Consider the following 17,888-nt stretch of genomic DNA (forward strand, 5'->3'; position numbering starts at 1 on the left):
AAAGATGTTACTTTGTTTTAGTTGTGCAGTGTGTGTGTCTGGCAGTACCTTAGCGTGTGTGTGTATGCACAGGTTTCATGTCTAGTGTAGTTAGGTTCCTGAGCACAGATTCTAAGTGCCACCTTATGACTGACATTTTGTAACTTCTCTTTAGATAGCTGGATATTTTTAACAGCCTAAGAGATGTGGAATGGTTAACAGATTACCCTACATTTTCCAAAGACAGTTTTCTAGATTTTTTAGTTTTAAGTAAATTTTTAAAAATGTAAACTAGAGTTTATATATATATAGCCAATGGAAAACTGGAGAAATGGGCATTTATAATGAAACATAAGACCTAAAATTATTAAAATCTCTACCTTTGCTCTCCAGAAAAGCAATGAATCAATTTGGATTAATTACAATACACCTACCTTGATACTTTCTGAAATTCCAGTAGAAGATATGTCTTCCCTTTCTGTTACACTGAAGAATAAAAATTTTCATAAAGCTGTTTAAATAGCTGTACAGCCCTCCCATAGAAGTGGGTGCACATTAGTCATGGAAGAACTAGTTCCAGTATTATAAAGCAATTTGTGATCCCTTAAGGTTTTGTACTACATAGATGTAAAATAGTATTGTTAGATCCTACCATTATCACTTCACCATTCACACTTGAAGCAATTGAGGTTTCCACAAATCAGGCAATGTGCAGATTCTGTCATAGTAAAACATTTATTTGTTAAAGTGATATAGATTATTCAAGATTCTACAGTCTTAAATCATGGATGGCAATGTAACATGGATTGATACAGAACTCGATGCCAATGCAGGCTTTTTTTCTTTCCTTCTTTGAAAAAAATACTTGTAGGCCAGAAGAAAAAAAAATTTGGTTTTAAAAGGGGATGAACCATGGTCTGATAGAGCCAGTTTAGCGGCATCAGAGACTTCTGCTTCGGCTCCTGTGGACAATTTCTTCTAGGATACCAGTTCAACAATAAGCCTTTGTGAATTGAACGATTTTTAAATTTTATCCAGTAAAAATATCAGTAGCAATTTTTTTCAGGAGAGAGAGAAGTGGTGCTCTTCAGATTAACTCCAGCCTCTGAAATGAAAGAAAAAGAAAAAGAAAAAAAAAAAAAAGAAAGAAAAAAAGAAAACACATAGCTAATAAGATTATTTTGCTAGCAATCTAGAAGTTACTGAACTGTAAGCAACCAGGCAGGAACTTATTGCTGAACAATACTAGGTATACATCTGGATGCTACTTAGACATGCACATCAGCTCTTAAAATGTTTCTTGGTAACTTCAAATTGTTGAATATATTTTTAAAAATTTTATTTTAGAAAGGAACCTAAATGTATTAAGACTCAATAGTTATGCAACTCAGAACCAAAACTGAGGAATGGCATTCTTCATTGCTTTGATTTTCACATTTATATCCTCAAGATTAAAAAAAAGATTTTATTCATTAATACATGCCATTCAGGTTTTAACAAATATTCAAACTGATTTTTAAAATATGAATATTTTAGATCAAATTTGTTCATCACATCTAAAACTTAAGTGATCTCTACTTTTTAATATATTCTTTTGGAAGCTTTGTGTCATATTAAGGTTTTATAAAATTTAATTACACATTTAATATAGTGAAGACTATTAGTTTTTCTTTATTAATTAGTTCTTCACCTACAGGACAAATAAAATAAATGTGAAAACTGACATTTATTCGCAAGCAAAGGAATTTCACAGTTAATATGATTTTGAAAGAAAATCATACAAAATCATTAAAAACATTTAAATAAACTGTGAAAATATTTTTTTCTAATGAATGGCTTCTCAGGACTCATGGCTTTAAAATATACCTATAAATTCTATATTTTTAAAGATGGAAAAAAATTTTGAAAAATATAGGATTTCATAATATGAAATTGAAGTAATTTTTCTCCTTTCCATTCAAGAACAACTACATATAATATCATTATTAACAAACTGTGGAATAATGGTTTATAAATAAGATGCTAATTTTGCTGATTAGGAAATAGCAATCACATTTGGGAATGAGGACATGAATTGGTCTGCCCTGAATCTGCCATTATTGAAATGATGACATGATATGAGGCTGAATAAAAATTTTATAGGTGAGATTCAAAGTAACCCTTTTTACTTATTAATAAACAAACTCATAATTATTCCATAAATATTGAAATATGGGACAAATATTACTAGAGTATCACAAAGGAAAAACAAGATAGACTATAGTAATTATGATAAAATGTTATAAGAAATGAATATACTGTGGGGGTAGGTTCAGGATGTTTGGTCAACGGTCCTCATGTGACAGTGAAAGGGTAGGCTGCAAAACACTTCAGTCTTATTAATAGTCTTACAAATAAAAGGAGAAATTAAGGCTACCTCAACATTAAAAGAAGAAAAAGCAAACTGACATCGAATGGATTTGGGAAACTGTTATTACTCTTATTCTTAATGTAATTAAGACCTATGAAAGGTTTTTCATCTCTAGTCAGGGCATCTAAAAAGAAGGAAATGAGTTCTAAAGGTTATTACTGACACTAGGGTTCTATATATATTTTTTCTGTTTTCCTATAATGTTCAAATAAATATGTCAAAAAGTATGGTTTAATTATTGTCAAAAAAGTTAAATGTTTCTTACTAAGTGCCTATTCTCTTACTCTTTTTAAAATTTACTTGAAGGGAATATCATAGAGTATCACAGAACCAAGCATTTTATATTGGTCATTCTTGCTTAGAAAAAGAACATTGGAAGGACATCGAATCATATACACATATTTGCTTTGCTGCTTGGTTCTTCATTCACATGTTTTCCAAAGTGTTTTTCCACAGTTATTTTAATACTGCTGTTTATTTCTAATCAACACTAGTAGCTTTTCATGCACTTATGTATTAATAGTCTGTCTAAAAGAACTGGACTCTTCATGGTTACTGCATCTGTAGCAGAGATTTTATGACAAAGTTTAAGTTTTTTAAAAAATACTTTGATTGATATATACTAAAAAGAAAGAGCAAAAATCAAATATATTGAAACCAGGAAACAACTATCTTAAAGACTGGTACAAGCAGTCACAGAATAGTGGCATCTACTGTACATACTGAAACACACACACACAAAACACACATTTGTTGGTCTGAATACAAGAAATACTTATTATTATTATTTTTTTACTTAAAGGCATTTTCAGTATAAATGCAAGCAAATTAACTGTTCTTACTTAACTGCCAAACACATCATATCAATTTTTCTACCTGATTCATTTTAAGCATAATGATATTTTCAAACACAAGGCTAATTTATATGTGCCTATTTACTTACAGAGTAATTATCACTGATTCTGCCAATGATTCCTTTCCCCTTTGCTCTCAATTCATCTTAGTGTAATTGGAATCTTATGGTTTATTATAGAAGGGTTGTATGTGTTACATTGAATATTTTAAGTTCACTCTGTTTCTATTCACATATAAGAAAGGTCTTAAGGAATAAAATTGACACCAGACATATTCTAATGGAAATGAAATAAATCACAGAAAAACAGTCATCTTAGCAGTTACCTCAGTGTGAAGAAGAGCACCCAAACCCATGACGGGGCAAAACATTTCCACCTTCTCTGCTCCTTCCTACGAGAGCTTGATGCTATGTTAGGGATTGTGGTATAATCAGTTTAATACTGTCACCTAGGAAATATCTTTTTAAATTAAAAAAATGTATCAAGTTTCTTCTTTTTTTTTTGGCTTATGTTATTGTCTGTATACTAAGGGACATTTTAATTAAGTTTAATGCAATAGGCCAATGATTGGGAAATACATTTTGCCACTGGGCAGAAAAAGACATGTATGTTAACATCCTGCAGGAAATATAAACGTAAGCTAAAATTGTATAATCTTCTTCATCCCACTAGCACCCTCCACTGCCAGCCAGGAAAAAAAAAAGAAGAAGAAGAAGAAACTATGAGCACAAAGAGTCTCTGCCAGCTCTCTACCTCGTTTCATTCACAAGGTGAAGGGGCGCCGACAGTGTGAAAGGCCGTGAGAAGACTCAGAACCCATGGGTCACAATCTCTTCACAGGGGCATCGCTGCTTGGTTGTGCTGACAGCTGCAGAAATGATAGGCCTGCTGTTGCAGGAATCATTTATCAAATACCAAGAATAGTTACACTGAGGTCATATGGTGACTTAAATCTGATAACAGAAATGTAGCAGGAAATTGGGTGGTGAGTAAATGATGTATTGCCACCAAATTTTGTTAAAACTCTTCCTTGCCTGAGGGTTTATTTTTCTTGCTAATGCTTGTAGAAAGAAAAAAAAAAATACCCAAAGCATGGAAAGAAAGTTGCTATGACATTATGTTTCAACAAAGGAAGACTCAGCATAAAATTTTAAAAGTAGGTGACATATCCTACATATGAAATCTAATACAAACATACATATGTACATAAAAATTTACTACATACAGAATTGACAAATCACTGAAAGACCATGCACGACAGTAGTATTTATGTCTGGGTGGTGGGTTATGACAGATTTATATATATATTTTTTATTTTAAACTCTATTTTCCAAAGTTCTCAAATTAATATTATTTTAGCACAGAGAAGTCATTATTAGAAATCTTACATACTTATCACATTGGCAAACCTTTTGCTATCTTGAGTAGCACATAAATTCCCAAGGAGACTACTTTTCTCTAAATTTGACTTCTAACACTGTGGTAAAATAAAGAGATAAACACAATGATATGTAACATGCCCCATGAAAAATGAATACTTGAGAAATTGCTTCAGTTGGTAATTGAAAGATGACCAGATTGACTTTCCTATCAACTCTTGGTAGAGTTAGCCCCATCCTGGATCATGCTTCTCATAGAGAAACCCTGACTTTTTAAACCCTTTCTATGGATATTCTCTTTCAGAACAGCTGAGTGTCCAAAGTTGCATGATAATTCAACATTTTCAAATCAAATATGGGGGAGAGAGGGAAGGAATAACAGAAGAGGAAAGAAAGGAAGGGAAGGTGGTAGAAAACTGAGGCCCCTTCATGCAGGTCAGTTCAGTTCTAGTAACACCAAGTACATGAAAGACCCTCTGCTACTGATTGTTTCCAGTGAGCCATCTGTTCATTTTTTTGCAACTTAGGAATGTAATTCTAATTTCAATTAAGAAATGATGCATGGAAAATGTTTTGTTTGATTTGGGATAGAATTCTTCAGGGGAAACCCTTAATGATAGTCCAAGTGATTGTTATCTTTTAAATAAGAAATGGTTAAAAAAAAAATCCTTATTTTTACTATCAACAAATAAATCAATGACTTTTTCTATGAACCTTTAAAAGCAGAGGTTTTTTTTTTTTTCCTGTGCCAAATCTTAAGCAAATGGCTGATGCATCCAGCTGTTTGAACAGATTGCTAAAATATCATTTTGCTCTGGAAACACACTTTCTGATCCAATTAAAATGCAGGAATCAAATACTCATTTGAAACTTCCAAAAAAAAAAAAAAGGAAAAGAAAAGAAAATCAAGAAGAGTAATTGGCTGCTGACAGAAGGAATACCATGAATATTTCATGAATAGTCTTTTGCTCCATTTTATAGTGGCTACATTCATTTTAGATAACAGTGAAACACTTCTGTTCATCCACTTTCAGTGAAGCACAATACATCATCTCAGCTTCTACTATGTGGAGGTCAAGGATATGAGTGAATATATTCCTATCAAGCTACTGTCTTCACGTTTAGAAATATTTATAAAAGTACACATGATACCATGCGTGACTACAAAAGTGACTCAAAAATTACATTGGTATTCCCTTCATTCTTACAATACGAATCAAAAATATTCAGTTAACCAAAAATCTGTCTAAATTTAGGAACTGGAAATTCATTTAACCAAACTGAACTTCAGGGTTTACCATTGAGCATTGAGTAAGTTTTAATGGAAAATGTCAACAACTTGCATAAACTAGCAAAACAAAAATTAAAAATTCATTTATAAAATAATATACCCACTTAAGTACTGAAGCATGTGACAGATAACAAGAATCTCACCTGTGTTTCCTGGACAATCTGGTCAACATTAGTCGGCAAAGCATCTGGGAATAAAATTTTCAGCGTCATAAACAATTCATTTTTTATGAAACAGATCTTATAATACTTCTCATTGAAATCTTGGTAAGATTCATCTTAACAAAGGTTTATCTACACTTCTTTTTTGTAATAACTCACTAGTTTTTGGGTTAATTATAATTGACGTTTATAATACTTTATAGTTCTCTATGGCTATTCCCTGATACATAATACCATAAAGGCAGAATTTTCAAAAATATTGTTCTAGTTACTAAAATGAGTAATTATCCATGGAATGCACTTTTATGTAATTATGGAATGCACTTTTTCCTGCAAGAGTTTAATGAGAAAATTGGGCTTCTATTCGTTTTTCTTACTCAAAAGTTAACTTCAACCACAGAGCTGCATATGATTAATATGGAAAGATATATCAAGGAAAACAATCCAGAGCAGGAAATGTAGTTTTTTCTTATTTTATACACTATGTATAAAATAATCATTTACAATATAAACCATTATTCAATAATCCCAAAGATAATAGCATGCTTTGCCAAGTACCATTTATATTTATATAAAACCATGTCTTTATATGGAACAGTAATGTTCTAAATGCAAACATTCTGCCTTTAAATATCCATACGCATATTCCAATTGGCTACAAATGCTTAACACCATTAATTAGCCCTGTAGAGTACATATTCTATTTATTTCCCAAATGTCGCATTTTAAAGTCAATACTCTAGTTTTAAGAAGGGACAAAGTATAAGAAAAAATCAGGTGTCTGAGGAATATGTCATTCTAAGTGCTCACAGGTGACTGTGATGAGAATAGTACAAAACAATTTTTTGATAAAACCTCCAGCATAAATATTCATAAAAATGTGCAATGATCTCTGGAGATTAGGTTTTACATGAAAGCAATTGTTTGTATTATACAGAAAAAAAAAATTAGGAAATTATATTATGGTAGAGCCCCCAGAATATATTTCATAAGCCCCTTCATGTTATTAGAATAATTATTTATTGGACACATTTTGGGCTTCCCAGGTGGCAACAGTGGTAAAGAACCCTCCTGTCAAAGCAGGAGACAAAAGAGAAGTGGGTTTGATCCCTGGATTGGGAAGATCCCCGGGAGGAGGACATGGCAACCCACTCCAGTAGTCTTGCCTGAAGAACCACATGGATAGAGGAGCCTAGGGTAAAGTCCACGGGGTTGCAGAGTCAGACATGACTGAAGCGACTTAGAATGCAGGGATGTATTTTGGGGGCAGAATCACAATAAATGTCTAGTTCAAGTCTCAGGCAAGAATAAATGTACATCCAGTTTCAAACATGAAAGAGACTTCACGGCTTTCCCCCAAATGCATTTGAAGATAATTTTCTTGTTGTTTTAAAATTCATGAACTGTAATAGTCAGCTATTCGAGAAGAATGAACTAGATCAACTGTTTAGATGCTTGTCATTCAGATGTTCAGAAAAATATATTTGTGCTAGAGTTTATAATCCATTGTAATCTGATAGATAACAAGTATAGTTTGGACAGCTGTTCTGGGAGAAGTTCTCTGATAGCTGGACCACTTAAATCTAATCTTATTACATTAATTACAGTAGGAATCAAATTTACAATCTAAAAGGGTTAAGTATATGTGTGCAGATACATATCTGCACACATATATATAAAAAATGTATGTAGACATATATGCATATGTAGCATATATATTTCGCTTGATGGTAACTTTAGATTACTTAAACTTTAAAATACTGTAATTATCCTAAATTTTAACTTTGAAATAGCTGAAACAAATCAGAAGACAATGGTACACTGAGTATTTTTGTTGTGTTGAGTATTTGTAATATTTGATGAAATTACAGATGTATTAACATTATCTTAAAGAGGTAATTTTATTCCCAGAACTGTTAGTGTCTATGCCCCTCTTCAGATAATTCCATGTGTTTAGGATGACTTGATCCCTGTAATGTGTTTACCATTCTTTATTCTGTACTGCTACAAGAGGGTTGCTTTCTGTTGCAAAAAAAAAAACAAACACAAATCAGATAAAACCAATTGTATTTGTAATCCCAGCAAGTAAATTTATCTAGCATGGGAGGGAAAGAACTGAGTGATCTGAAAGACAGAGCTCTGAAACTATTACAAAATTCCAGTCACTAATTTTGGTTGTTTTCGCTTTGCTTTGGGAAATTTGAAAAGTGAGATAATTTTTATCCATAAATTTACCTCAGCTAACATTTAACTCACAAACGTTATAAGGTGAATTATCATTTTTATTAATATTGTCATTGTTATTATTATGTTTTATTACCAACTGAGGAGGAGGATAAGAAAAATAATCCTTTTTCCATCTGATGCCCCTTAAATCCTTTCCCCAAACACTTCACACACACACACACACACACACACACACACACACAAGCATCTGCCACACTGTTGAAGTGGAAAGACTGGACTCTTCCTGAGACTCAAGAGAAGTTTAAGCAAGGGGAAGAGAGTACAGCTTCACTTTGTCTAATATTAATGAGCACTGCTTGCATAGCATTATAAAATGGAATTGGAATCCTGCCACACCAAGAAGAAAATGGACTCATATCTGCAGTTTTCTTTGAAAAAAATGCCCATTTACCTTTGCAATTCTTGTAGAGTAAGACACTTTATGAATTTAAAAATTTTAAACTATTGGGATGTTAATGATTGTTTTTAAGTTTGTTATTGTGAATAAACATAGGAGGAAATATTAAATTTTAGGAAGTAAAAGGCTATTGATGTGAATTTTGTGGTAATTTTTTACCAATGTGTTAGTTTCATAAATGAAATATTAATTTCTTTTTAGTAATACAAGCAATTAAAATAGTTAAAATTTAATTTGGAAGTACTTTTCGAGGCTTTAAGGTTAACCAGAAAATGTTGGGTTGGCCGAAAGATTCATTCAGGTGATTCCATACTATCTTAAGCGAAAAACTGAATAAACATTTTGGCCATTCCAATACTTCATGGAAAAAAGATAAGAGATTCCTGTGGACAGGTGGAAGACACTTAATTTTTAAAAATGCTTTAAATTCCTGTGGAGAAAGTATGTATCATTCAGATAGTAAAAGTGTTGAATCTACAGGTAGCTCACAAAAGCTCAAAAACTTATATTCTAAAGCTTTTTTAGTAGACTATTTTAGCAAAGCAGCTAAAATCAAGTGCCTAAAAGCATAAAAAAGCTTACTGTGACCTCAACTATTCAAAAATGTATAAAATACACTGTCTTCAGCAAAGGTGTTACTATATCAAATTTAAAATTATCATATTTAATGCACCTCTGTGTAAATCTATTTGCAAGATAAAAGTAAATGATATTCATCAAACCAAGGTTTGTTTCTTTTTAGGATTTTGAAGTTGCTTTGAATGTTTCATTATTCCTTTATGGAACACAATCGTTATGTATACTTTTTTCAATAAAGGCCTATTTTAATAGTGGTTTGACATTTTCAAATTGGAGGACAATTATCCAAAACAAAAAGTAACACAGGAATACATAAAATTTAAGAAATGTTTAGAGTAAATATCTGTAAATATATTATTTGTCAGTTTGTTCGTGAACAAGCTGAAACCATAGCATAAAATGGCTAAAAATTAAAGAAAAATAATTAAGAACAGAGAAGCAAAAACAACATATACAGCCTATACACAGTCAGCAACAACGAACACCAAAACCATATGCTATGGATCACATATATGAAGTTGGTTAAAATAAGGAATGTAAGAAATGACACAAAGAAAAACAAGAGGGACAGAATTTCTTGCTTATAGTAATATATTATCTGGATCACAAATTATTATGCTAATTAATTAAAATTCTGAATACTGAGCCTTCTTCCCTGGCTCCATTCACTTACTAATTCATCTATCCATTTGCTCATTCATTCATCCAAATAACTACTGTGTTTAAGATATTATACCAGGTATCTTTAATCAACCCCAACCTTCCCAAGGATTTATCTTTCAGCCACTTCACACTGAAACGGTCCTGAGCAAAACATTTTCATATACTTATGAACAAAACCAAGTAACATCTGACCCTCTTGATACGCTAAATTTTGCTCACATCGTTTGTTCAAATAAAACCTTTTAAAAGACAGGAACACAGGCCTTCTTATCATTTCCAGAATAACTGTTCAAGCATTTGGTTAATTCACCCTAAAAACAGTCTTGTAAGAGCAATAACAATTTAAATAGTTTCAATGGCTTTAGACAAAGAGAATAAATTTCACATGGTTAGGTATTATGTCATTCTAAATGTTTATGAGAAATAAAAGATATTCAATTAAAGTTCCATTAGAAACATAAGCAGGAAAATTGATTTTAAAAAATGCAAACAACTGGAAAATAGAAAATAAGTTAATTGGTATCTTGGAGTAGATACACTAAGCTGCTGCCTGTTTTGCGTGATTGCAGCACCACCTTGACCACAACCTTGTTTGGGGGTTCATTTCTTTAAGTTTTGAAAAATTTTTGTATATTCAGGATATTTTTAAAACCATGAAGGCATAAGTTAGGAAAGGGAAAAATAATATGCTTTTTGTCAATCAGTGCTTTGTGAAGAAATAAGTAATTGATGATAACTAAAACTGGTTAGTTGAAATTAGTGCATTATTACAGAATAGTGTTGAAAATACATTTCACTTTGAGCAATGCTTTGATTTTACAAAATAATTTCACACAGTGATATAATTTATTACTCACAAGAGCTGTATTCCTGACCCAAGAAGGCCAATTACATTTTAGAGGTGGGAAAGACAAACTTTAGAAAAAGAAGCAGGGCATAGAAGACATTTAGGAAACACCTAAAGTAGTGAAACCTGTTAGACCAATTTTTTAAAGACTAACTCAGAAAGCTCTAAGAGCTTTAACCTAATTCACTTTTTAATGTCATCACGATATATTATGTATAAAATGTGCCTTGGTAAAGTCAAAACACCTTCATATGTTCAGGCAGATGCATGTGACTTAAAGTTTATAAATGTTTCCAGCAAGAGGAAATTAAACTAATGATGACATTCCTCACCTGTGTTTTAAACAGTATTTCAAGTAATCTGAAAGAGTTAATAAATTTATACTCTGTCTTTAACTTACTTCCAGGGAATACTTTATATGAAGTACATATCTTATTATGTTATGGCTAAAATTTTTTTGTGCAAGTTTCCCACATGATTCATATTCTCAAAAAAAAAAACAACAACTAAACAAACAACAAAAAAAAGCAACAATAATAATTTAAAAAACCTAAAGCTCTATTTTGGAGAAGGTAATGGCACCCCACTCCAGTACTCTTGCCTGGAAAACCCCATGGATGGAGGAGCCTGGTGGGCTGCAGTCCATGGGGTCGCTAAGAGTCAGGCACGACTGAGCGACTTCCCTTTCACTTTTCACTTTCATGCATTGGAAAGGAAATGGCAACCCACTCCAGTGTTCTTGCCTGCAGAGAGCCTGGTGGGCTGCCGTCTATGGTGTTGCACAGAGTTGGACATGACTGAAGTGACTTAGCAGCAGCAGCAGCAAAGCCCTATTTACTGATCTTTAGTAAAACATCATCAGGTTACAATATAATATTGTAGACATTTTGAAGAGTAGTTAGAGCATTTTTTCTATAGACCTTGATTTCAGTGACTGTCCGAGAATGCCATATTATTAAGGAACAATATTATTGTCTGACTAAATTAAAAATGCTTTTTTAAATGATTCCCACTAAGCTTTATAATTTCTAATTAAATTTCACCATGTTTTGATTCAAATAATAAATACATTTACTCTAAGAGATAAACATTCAAATTCAGAATTACAGAGCAAAAGGGAAAAATAAAACTACTATCTAGTTAATGAACAATGACTTTATATTGCTTATAAATACAATAAGAACTCCATTAGAAGATTTTTATTTTACTTGGTGATAAAAATAAATATCCCTTTGATAAAGGCAGTTTTGTATTTTTGTCTCTCTATTTAACTTGCATTAAGAAAAATATAAAGTTCAGTCATTCAGCAAATGTGTACTGAATGAATGAAAACACCTTCATATTCCCAGGCAGATGCATATGACTTAAAACTGGCCTGTGACTTAAAACTGAATTGACTTTATTTGACAAATGAAAAAATCAATTGCATGTTCTGCTTCCCACTGAAAAAGCAGTGTCGTGGATGAGAAATGCCACAGAACCATTAAGGCACCTGAACTAAGAATGTTGTTTCGAAGGGAACTTATTTTACCACTGTCTGGGTATACTTAATTGAATATTTTATTATAAATAACATAACAACACAATGTTGTTCTTGAAAATAGTTGCCTAAAAACAAATGCCACTGTCACTGAAAGAAAATATACAAGCTACTCATTGAAAAATATCAATCATCCATAGGTGGTAATTTGTAAGACTGGAGGAAATATAATTATTTATGCAAGACTTCTTTTTTTCCTGTGACAACTTTCATTTTGTGGTCTGCTACTGCAGAACCTGGAAGCCGATCCTAAAATGGGGAAGGCACTGCTGTCAGCTTTTTCCCTAAACAATTTTAAATATATGACCTTCATATACATATATATGTGTGTATATATACACACATATATACACACATATATACGTATGTATGAAGTAACTATACCTTATAGGGTTTATATGCCATGGCTCTATTAGCCATGAATCAGAGAGACAAGACTGGCATGTCAAATTCCAATTTCCTATGTGAGTTCTTGAAAAAAAAAAATTCATTAAAAAGAAATAATGGGTTACACAGTGCTTTCCAATATCCACTCAGAATTTGAAAGAGTTGCTTTTCCACTATGCCCATCAGAACTGCTGGACTGAATTAACATCGCATTCATAGACATGCTTCTTTTAGAAAACAGTCCACAGGTGTTCGGTGAGTTAATATAACAATTGTATTCCTTTATTTCTCCATTCAGGGAGTACCTGTGTCTTGCTCTGGCTCTCTCAGCAGGCAAAGTGAGAAACTTACTTGGCTTTGAATGTGCTCTTTTAGATGCGGGCCCCTCAGAATCGGGAGGTCGACTAGCTAACGGCAAGGCAGTTGAGTTGTTCCTGTTCACGTTTTGGGACTCAACATTTGTGACCGCTTCACTCTGTGGTTCAGCACTTGGCTTTGTGCCAGTCTTTCTTTTCTGCTTTTGGGACACAGACGTGCTTGAAGTCCAGGTAGGAGGCAAAGCAGAGGTAGTGGTAGAGGAGTCCTGACTTGAACACGTTTCTGACGGTTGTATCACATTGTCATTGGCAACTTTACAACACTGGGCATTCTCTTCGTGCCCCACGGCTTGTTTGGACACAGACTGGGGCAGCGTCCCACTGCAGCCTTGTATTTGAGCCCCATTTGTTTGAGAGTAGACGTTGCTGACCTTGGTAACCTTGTGCTGCCCATTATTGTTACAAACCTTATACCGGATCATTAGAATGATGATGAAAACCAGCACAGATGCTACAATGATTCCACCAATAATAATGATCATGGTGCCTCCCAGAAACTGGGACTGCATGAAATGGCACCGCACGTAATCCTGTTCCGTAGTAAACTGGATGCAACCCACGACTCTTGTGGCAGTGAGGGAAGTGATGCCATCATCATATATTGCCAAGACGCACAAGTCATACGTAGTTCCAGCAGCCAGGTTATTGACAAGAAAAGTTTTGCTCGTAGGAGGTATCATTCTGAGGGACAATGGAATTTGTGTTAATATTAAAAACACAACAGATATACACACAGAGTCATTATGAGTTCAGTTCTGTTTCATTTCAGTACTCATTAAGATAAGCACATTTATAACAGATATGAAATATGAGAAAATGATCTGATCTCATATTTACCCACTTAAAATGGCGAAAAGTCATTGTTGCATTCTGCATTATATTAATGGTGCCTGCACCATGGCTTGACAAGCTTACTAATTACATTGCTTGGCAAAGCAGAACTCCTAATAAAAGCCACTGCTAAAAAATCATTTATGACAAATTGCTTTTGAAAGGTGTGACTGTGACATTATCTGACTACTAAACAAATCCATTTAGCACTTACAACACCTCTGTGACTAAAAGCCAATTTGAAGGAAGGGAAAACACTGACAATCACATTAGAAACCAGATTGGAAATGCAATTCAGAGTATTTATTTTCCAAATCAGTTATAAGCTACTATGGAATGGTACCCAGTAAATCTATCTTTAATAACTAAGATAATTACTAAGGTACTTTATTCAACCCCCTCTTACATCTTCAACACTTGGGTCCCAGTATGTTTCTATTTATTAAATGAGGTTGATGAAAATATATGAGAAATATTATTCTAGAATCATGAACAGGGCAGAACTGTTGAACCAGAACATAAATCCCTTATCTTCCTCATTGTGGGCTTATGAAATTGTTTTCAGAACATGATCTATAAATGTGGATACAAGTTTAAGACATCTTTGGATCCATTGTATCACAAAAGTCTTCTGTGGATCCTATTCTCCACTGCTTTTTTCTCCTCCATAGCAACCATATATGACTAAGATTTAATTTGGAAAAAAGGCTTGAAACTCTATTTTTTCTCTGTAAGAGTTTGAGAAATTTCAAGACTTGGCAATGCTAATCTGTTATATCTAAACAATGTGTTCTAAATGTACCAAGAAAATTTTAGGTCAGAGTATGTATTTGTTGAAATCACTACCATTTAGTGAGTGCATGAGAAATACTAGAGAATTACTAGTGAGAGTAATTACTAGTAAAAATGAGAATTACTAAGCACTTTATATGTATTATTATTATTATTATTATTATTATATGTCCTTTTACAAGGACAGTATGAGGCAGGCATTATCACTTCTATACACGTGATAAACATTAGGGTCAGGAATTCAAGCCCTTTCCTCAGGGTCATAGAGAATTTACTTGTCATGGCAGGATTAAAATCTTAGAATTTGGAAAACAGAAACTGACCTATTTCACAGAGCTAATGTTTAAAGTATACAGACTATTTAGCAGCTACAGGTAAGAAAGGGGTAGGAGTATATGCTCATCTTTGACTATGGGTTAAATGACCCACAGCCTAAGTGAAAAGCTGAGTATGACTACAGTAAACTAGTTTGTGCTAATATACATGCATCATAGTCTATATCCCTGTATATTTAGTGATGAGAGAGATATTAGAAAACATTTGCTCTAATCTCTTCCTTTTAAAGATGAGAAAATTAAAACTCAGCCAAACCTTGCCCAGGATTGGTCACATGGCTAGTTAGATCAGTTTTGTTTTTTCCTACCAGCCCATGCTAATTAAAAAAAAAAAAAATTCTCTCATTTCCATAGATAAGTGAAAATCAAATTATCTTCAAGAATTCATCTGGGTGTGTAACAACTGATTTGATTTCAGAAAAGCTTAAAGACTATATATATACATATACACACACACACATATATACCTGTATACATATGTGTTTTAAAGCCATAATTTTTCCTCATTTCCTAGGAGTAATAGTAGTCTAATCACGAGTGAAATTATATGAAAAGGTAAAAATGTATATTTCCAACTGAAAACTGGACCAGATGTGACTATAAATCAATGAGGCTGAACTTCAGAAAACATACCAGAAATTCTTTAAGCCAGCTGCAAATTCTCCACCAATGTCCTTACCCAGAGATTAAGTACTTAACTCCACTGATTCACTGCTCAAAATACTTATAAATTTTCTCTTTGGAACTGTCTTAAGAACCAGTGTATAGGAAGCACCACACACACACATAACTCAACCAGTCAAAAAATCAGTCTCATTATTTTATAGTTACATCCTATTTCTGACCAAAAATGGCAATACCCATCTTGATCACCCACCTTATTCACAAGACTTGGCTCCAAATGGCTTTTGCTTGTTTCCAAATTTCAAATTCACCCTCAAAAGACGAAGATTTGCCACCACTGAGGATATTCAAAATAGTATGACGAAGGTTCTAAAGATAATTCCAAAAGTGCTTTGAGCAATGGCAGCGTTATTGGGATAATGGTATAGCCTCCCAACAGGACTTCCTTGAAGGAAAGAACACTCATGTGGACGTGTAAGTTCTGGTATGTTTTTGAATTTTTAAAATAAATCAATCTTGTTCTCTGATAGTCACATCTCTTAGATGAGGGAAAGAAGGTAGGTAAGCATAATATTAAAAATAAATTTGAACTCACTGAAAATAACACCATTCAAAATATTTCCCCACATGTATTCACCTTTCATGAGCCTTACATGATATACTTAAAAATATGGAGCATTTCAACTACAACAGAGAGTGGCACTGCCAATTAAAAAAATCAGCAGTATTTTATCAAGCCCTACACTAATATGTAGGGCAAGTATAAAAACTGGCTTCATTTTTTACTTACCTGTAAACAAGGGTGTCATCATAAGTACCATTGTACTGGATTTGAAACATACGTATTCCCGGGATATTTCTTTGAAAATTAAATTTAAGTAGTGCAGTAGATGACGTTGCTTCTGCCACCACAATTTTATCTTGACTCATTTTAGTATCACCGTTACTACTGCTTGCATTAGAACCTGACTTAGTAGACGTGGAGATGTCTGAAGAACCAGGATCAGGCTCGTGGATATGGTTCGTACTGTTTAGTAAGTGAGGGAGCTTAATGATATGAAGATCTACTGTTTGTGTTGCCTCCCCAGCAGGATTGGAAGCAATGCAGGTAAAAGCACCTGTATCCTTCACAGTCGTTATAAGAATATCGAGTGTTCCATTGTCATACACCAGAGATCTTGTTGCATTTGAAATAAGCTTCCCTTCAGGAGAAATCCAGTGAATTGCAGGTTCGGGGTCTCCCCTGGCTTTGCACCTGAGGGTTGCCCTTTGACCCTCCAGAACTCTCATCTCGTGGGTATGCCGAGTAATGAGAGGAGGCTCACACAAAAACTCTTCCTCAGGAATGGACCAAAAATAGCGGCCAGTTAAAAGTGCCGGAGAAGCACAGGTCTCCAGGTCATCTTCTCTGGATAGACGTCTCAACCACAGCAGCTCACAATTGCAATGCAAAGGGTTTCCGCCAAAACTTAATGCAAAAGTAGATGGGCTTATGATTCCTGAGGTTGCTAGGACCTGAGCTCTCTGAAAGAGAGGGTCAGGTGGTAGCTTCTGCAACTTATTTGATGTTACATCTAGCCGAGTCATCTTGTGCAAGTGGGAGAAAGTCCCCTTAGGAATGTTATCAATCATATTGTGGTCCAAACTGAGGGTGTGCAAGCTAACCATCTTCTCAACAGCATCCCATGGAATTGTTTCTAAATTATTATATGACAGATCCAGCTCTTCGAGGGCAAAGACATCATCAAATGCTGTAGAAGAAATTAAAGTCAGCTGATTGTTGTTCAATATCAAGTGATGGAGATTGGAAAGCCCACTGAACATGTCATTTGTAATTTTAGTCAATCTGTTGCTATTCAAATGCAATGCCCTCAGATTCCGCAAGTCAGCAAAAGCATGAGGTGTAATAAAACTTATTGTATTCCTGGACAGAGTCAGGTCCACTAAGCTGGTCATATTGGCAAAATCTTTCCTTTTAATATTTGTAACAAAATTGTCTGCCAAACGCAGTTCCACAGTTCTTCTGTCAATGTTTGGTGGCACAAATAAAAGCCCTTTCTTGGCACAAAGGGTTGCAAGATTAGGAGACAAAATCTGACAGACACAGCGCTTCGGACAGATCTGAGCTTTCACTGCTATGCCAATGAAAAACAGATAAAAAAGAAATTTTTCCATTGTAGATCAGATTTAAGAGC

The 17,888-nt window shown here is 33.7% G+C and overlaps 1 protein-coding gene across 2 annotated transcripts; it reads right to left on the reverse strand.

The window, feature by feature from the left end:
- Positions 1–700: 700 nt before the first annotated feature.
- On the reverse strand, positions 701–17,888 carry LRFN5 (leucine rich repeat and fibronectin type III domain containing 5). Of its 2 annotated transcripts, XM_040256703.1 has the most exons (4): positions 16,484–17,888; positions 13,086–13,792; positions 6,057–6,100; positions 701–1,084 (listed from the first exon to the last, which is right to left on the reverse strand). In XM_040256703.1, the coding sequence occupies exons 1-4, from the start codon at positions 17,866–17,868 to the stop codon at positions 1,067–1,069; spliced, it is 2,154 nt and encodes a 717-aa protein (XP_040112637.1). In that variant the 5' UTR covers positions 17,869–17,888; the 3' UTR covers positions 701–1,066. The 2 variants fall into 2 exon arrangements, with proteins under 2 accessions (XP_040112637.1, XP_040112638.1); XM_040256704.1 differs by lacking the exon at positions 13,086–13,792 and having other exon boundaries at positions 16,484–17,882.

Source organism: Oryx dammah, unplaced genomic scaffold (assembly GCF_014754425.2).
Source record: "Oryx dammah isolate SB20612 unplaced genomic scaffold, SCBI_Odam_1.1 HiC_scaffold_16, whole genome shotgun sequence".
NCBI classification, from domain to species: Eukaryota; Metazoa; Chordata; class Mammalia; order Artiodactyla; family Bovidae; genus Oryx; species Oryx dammah.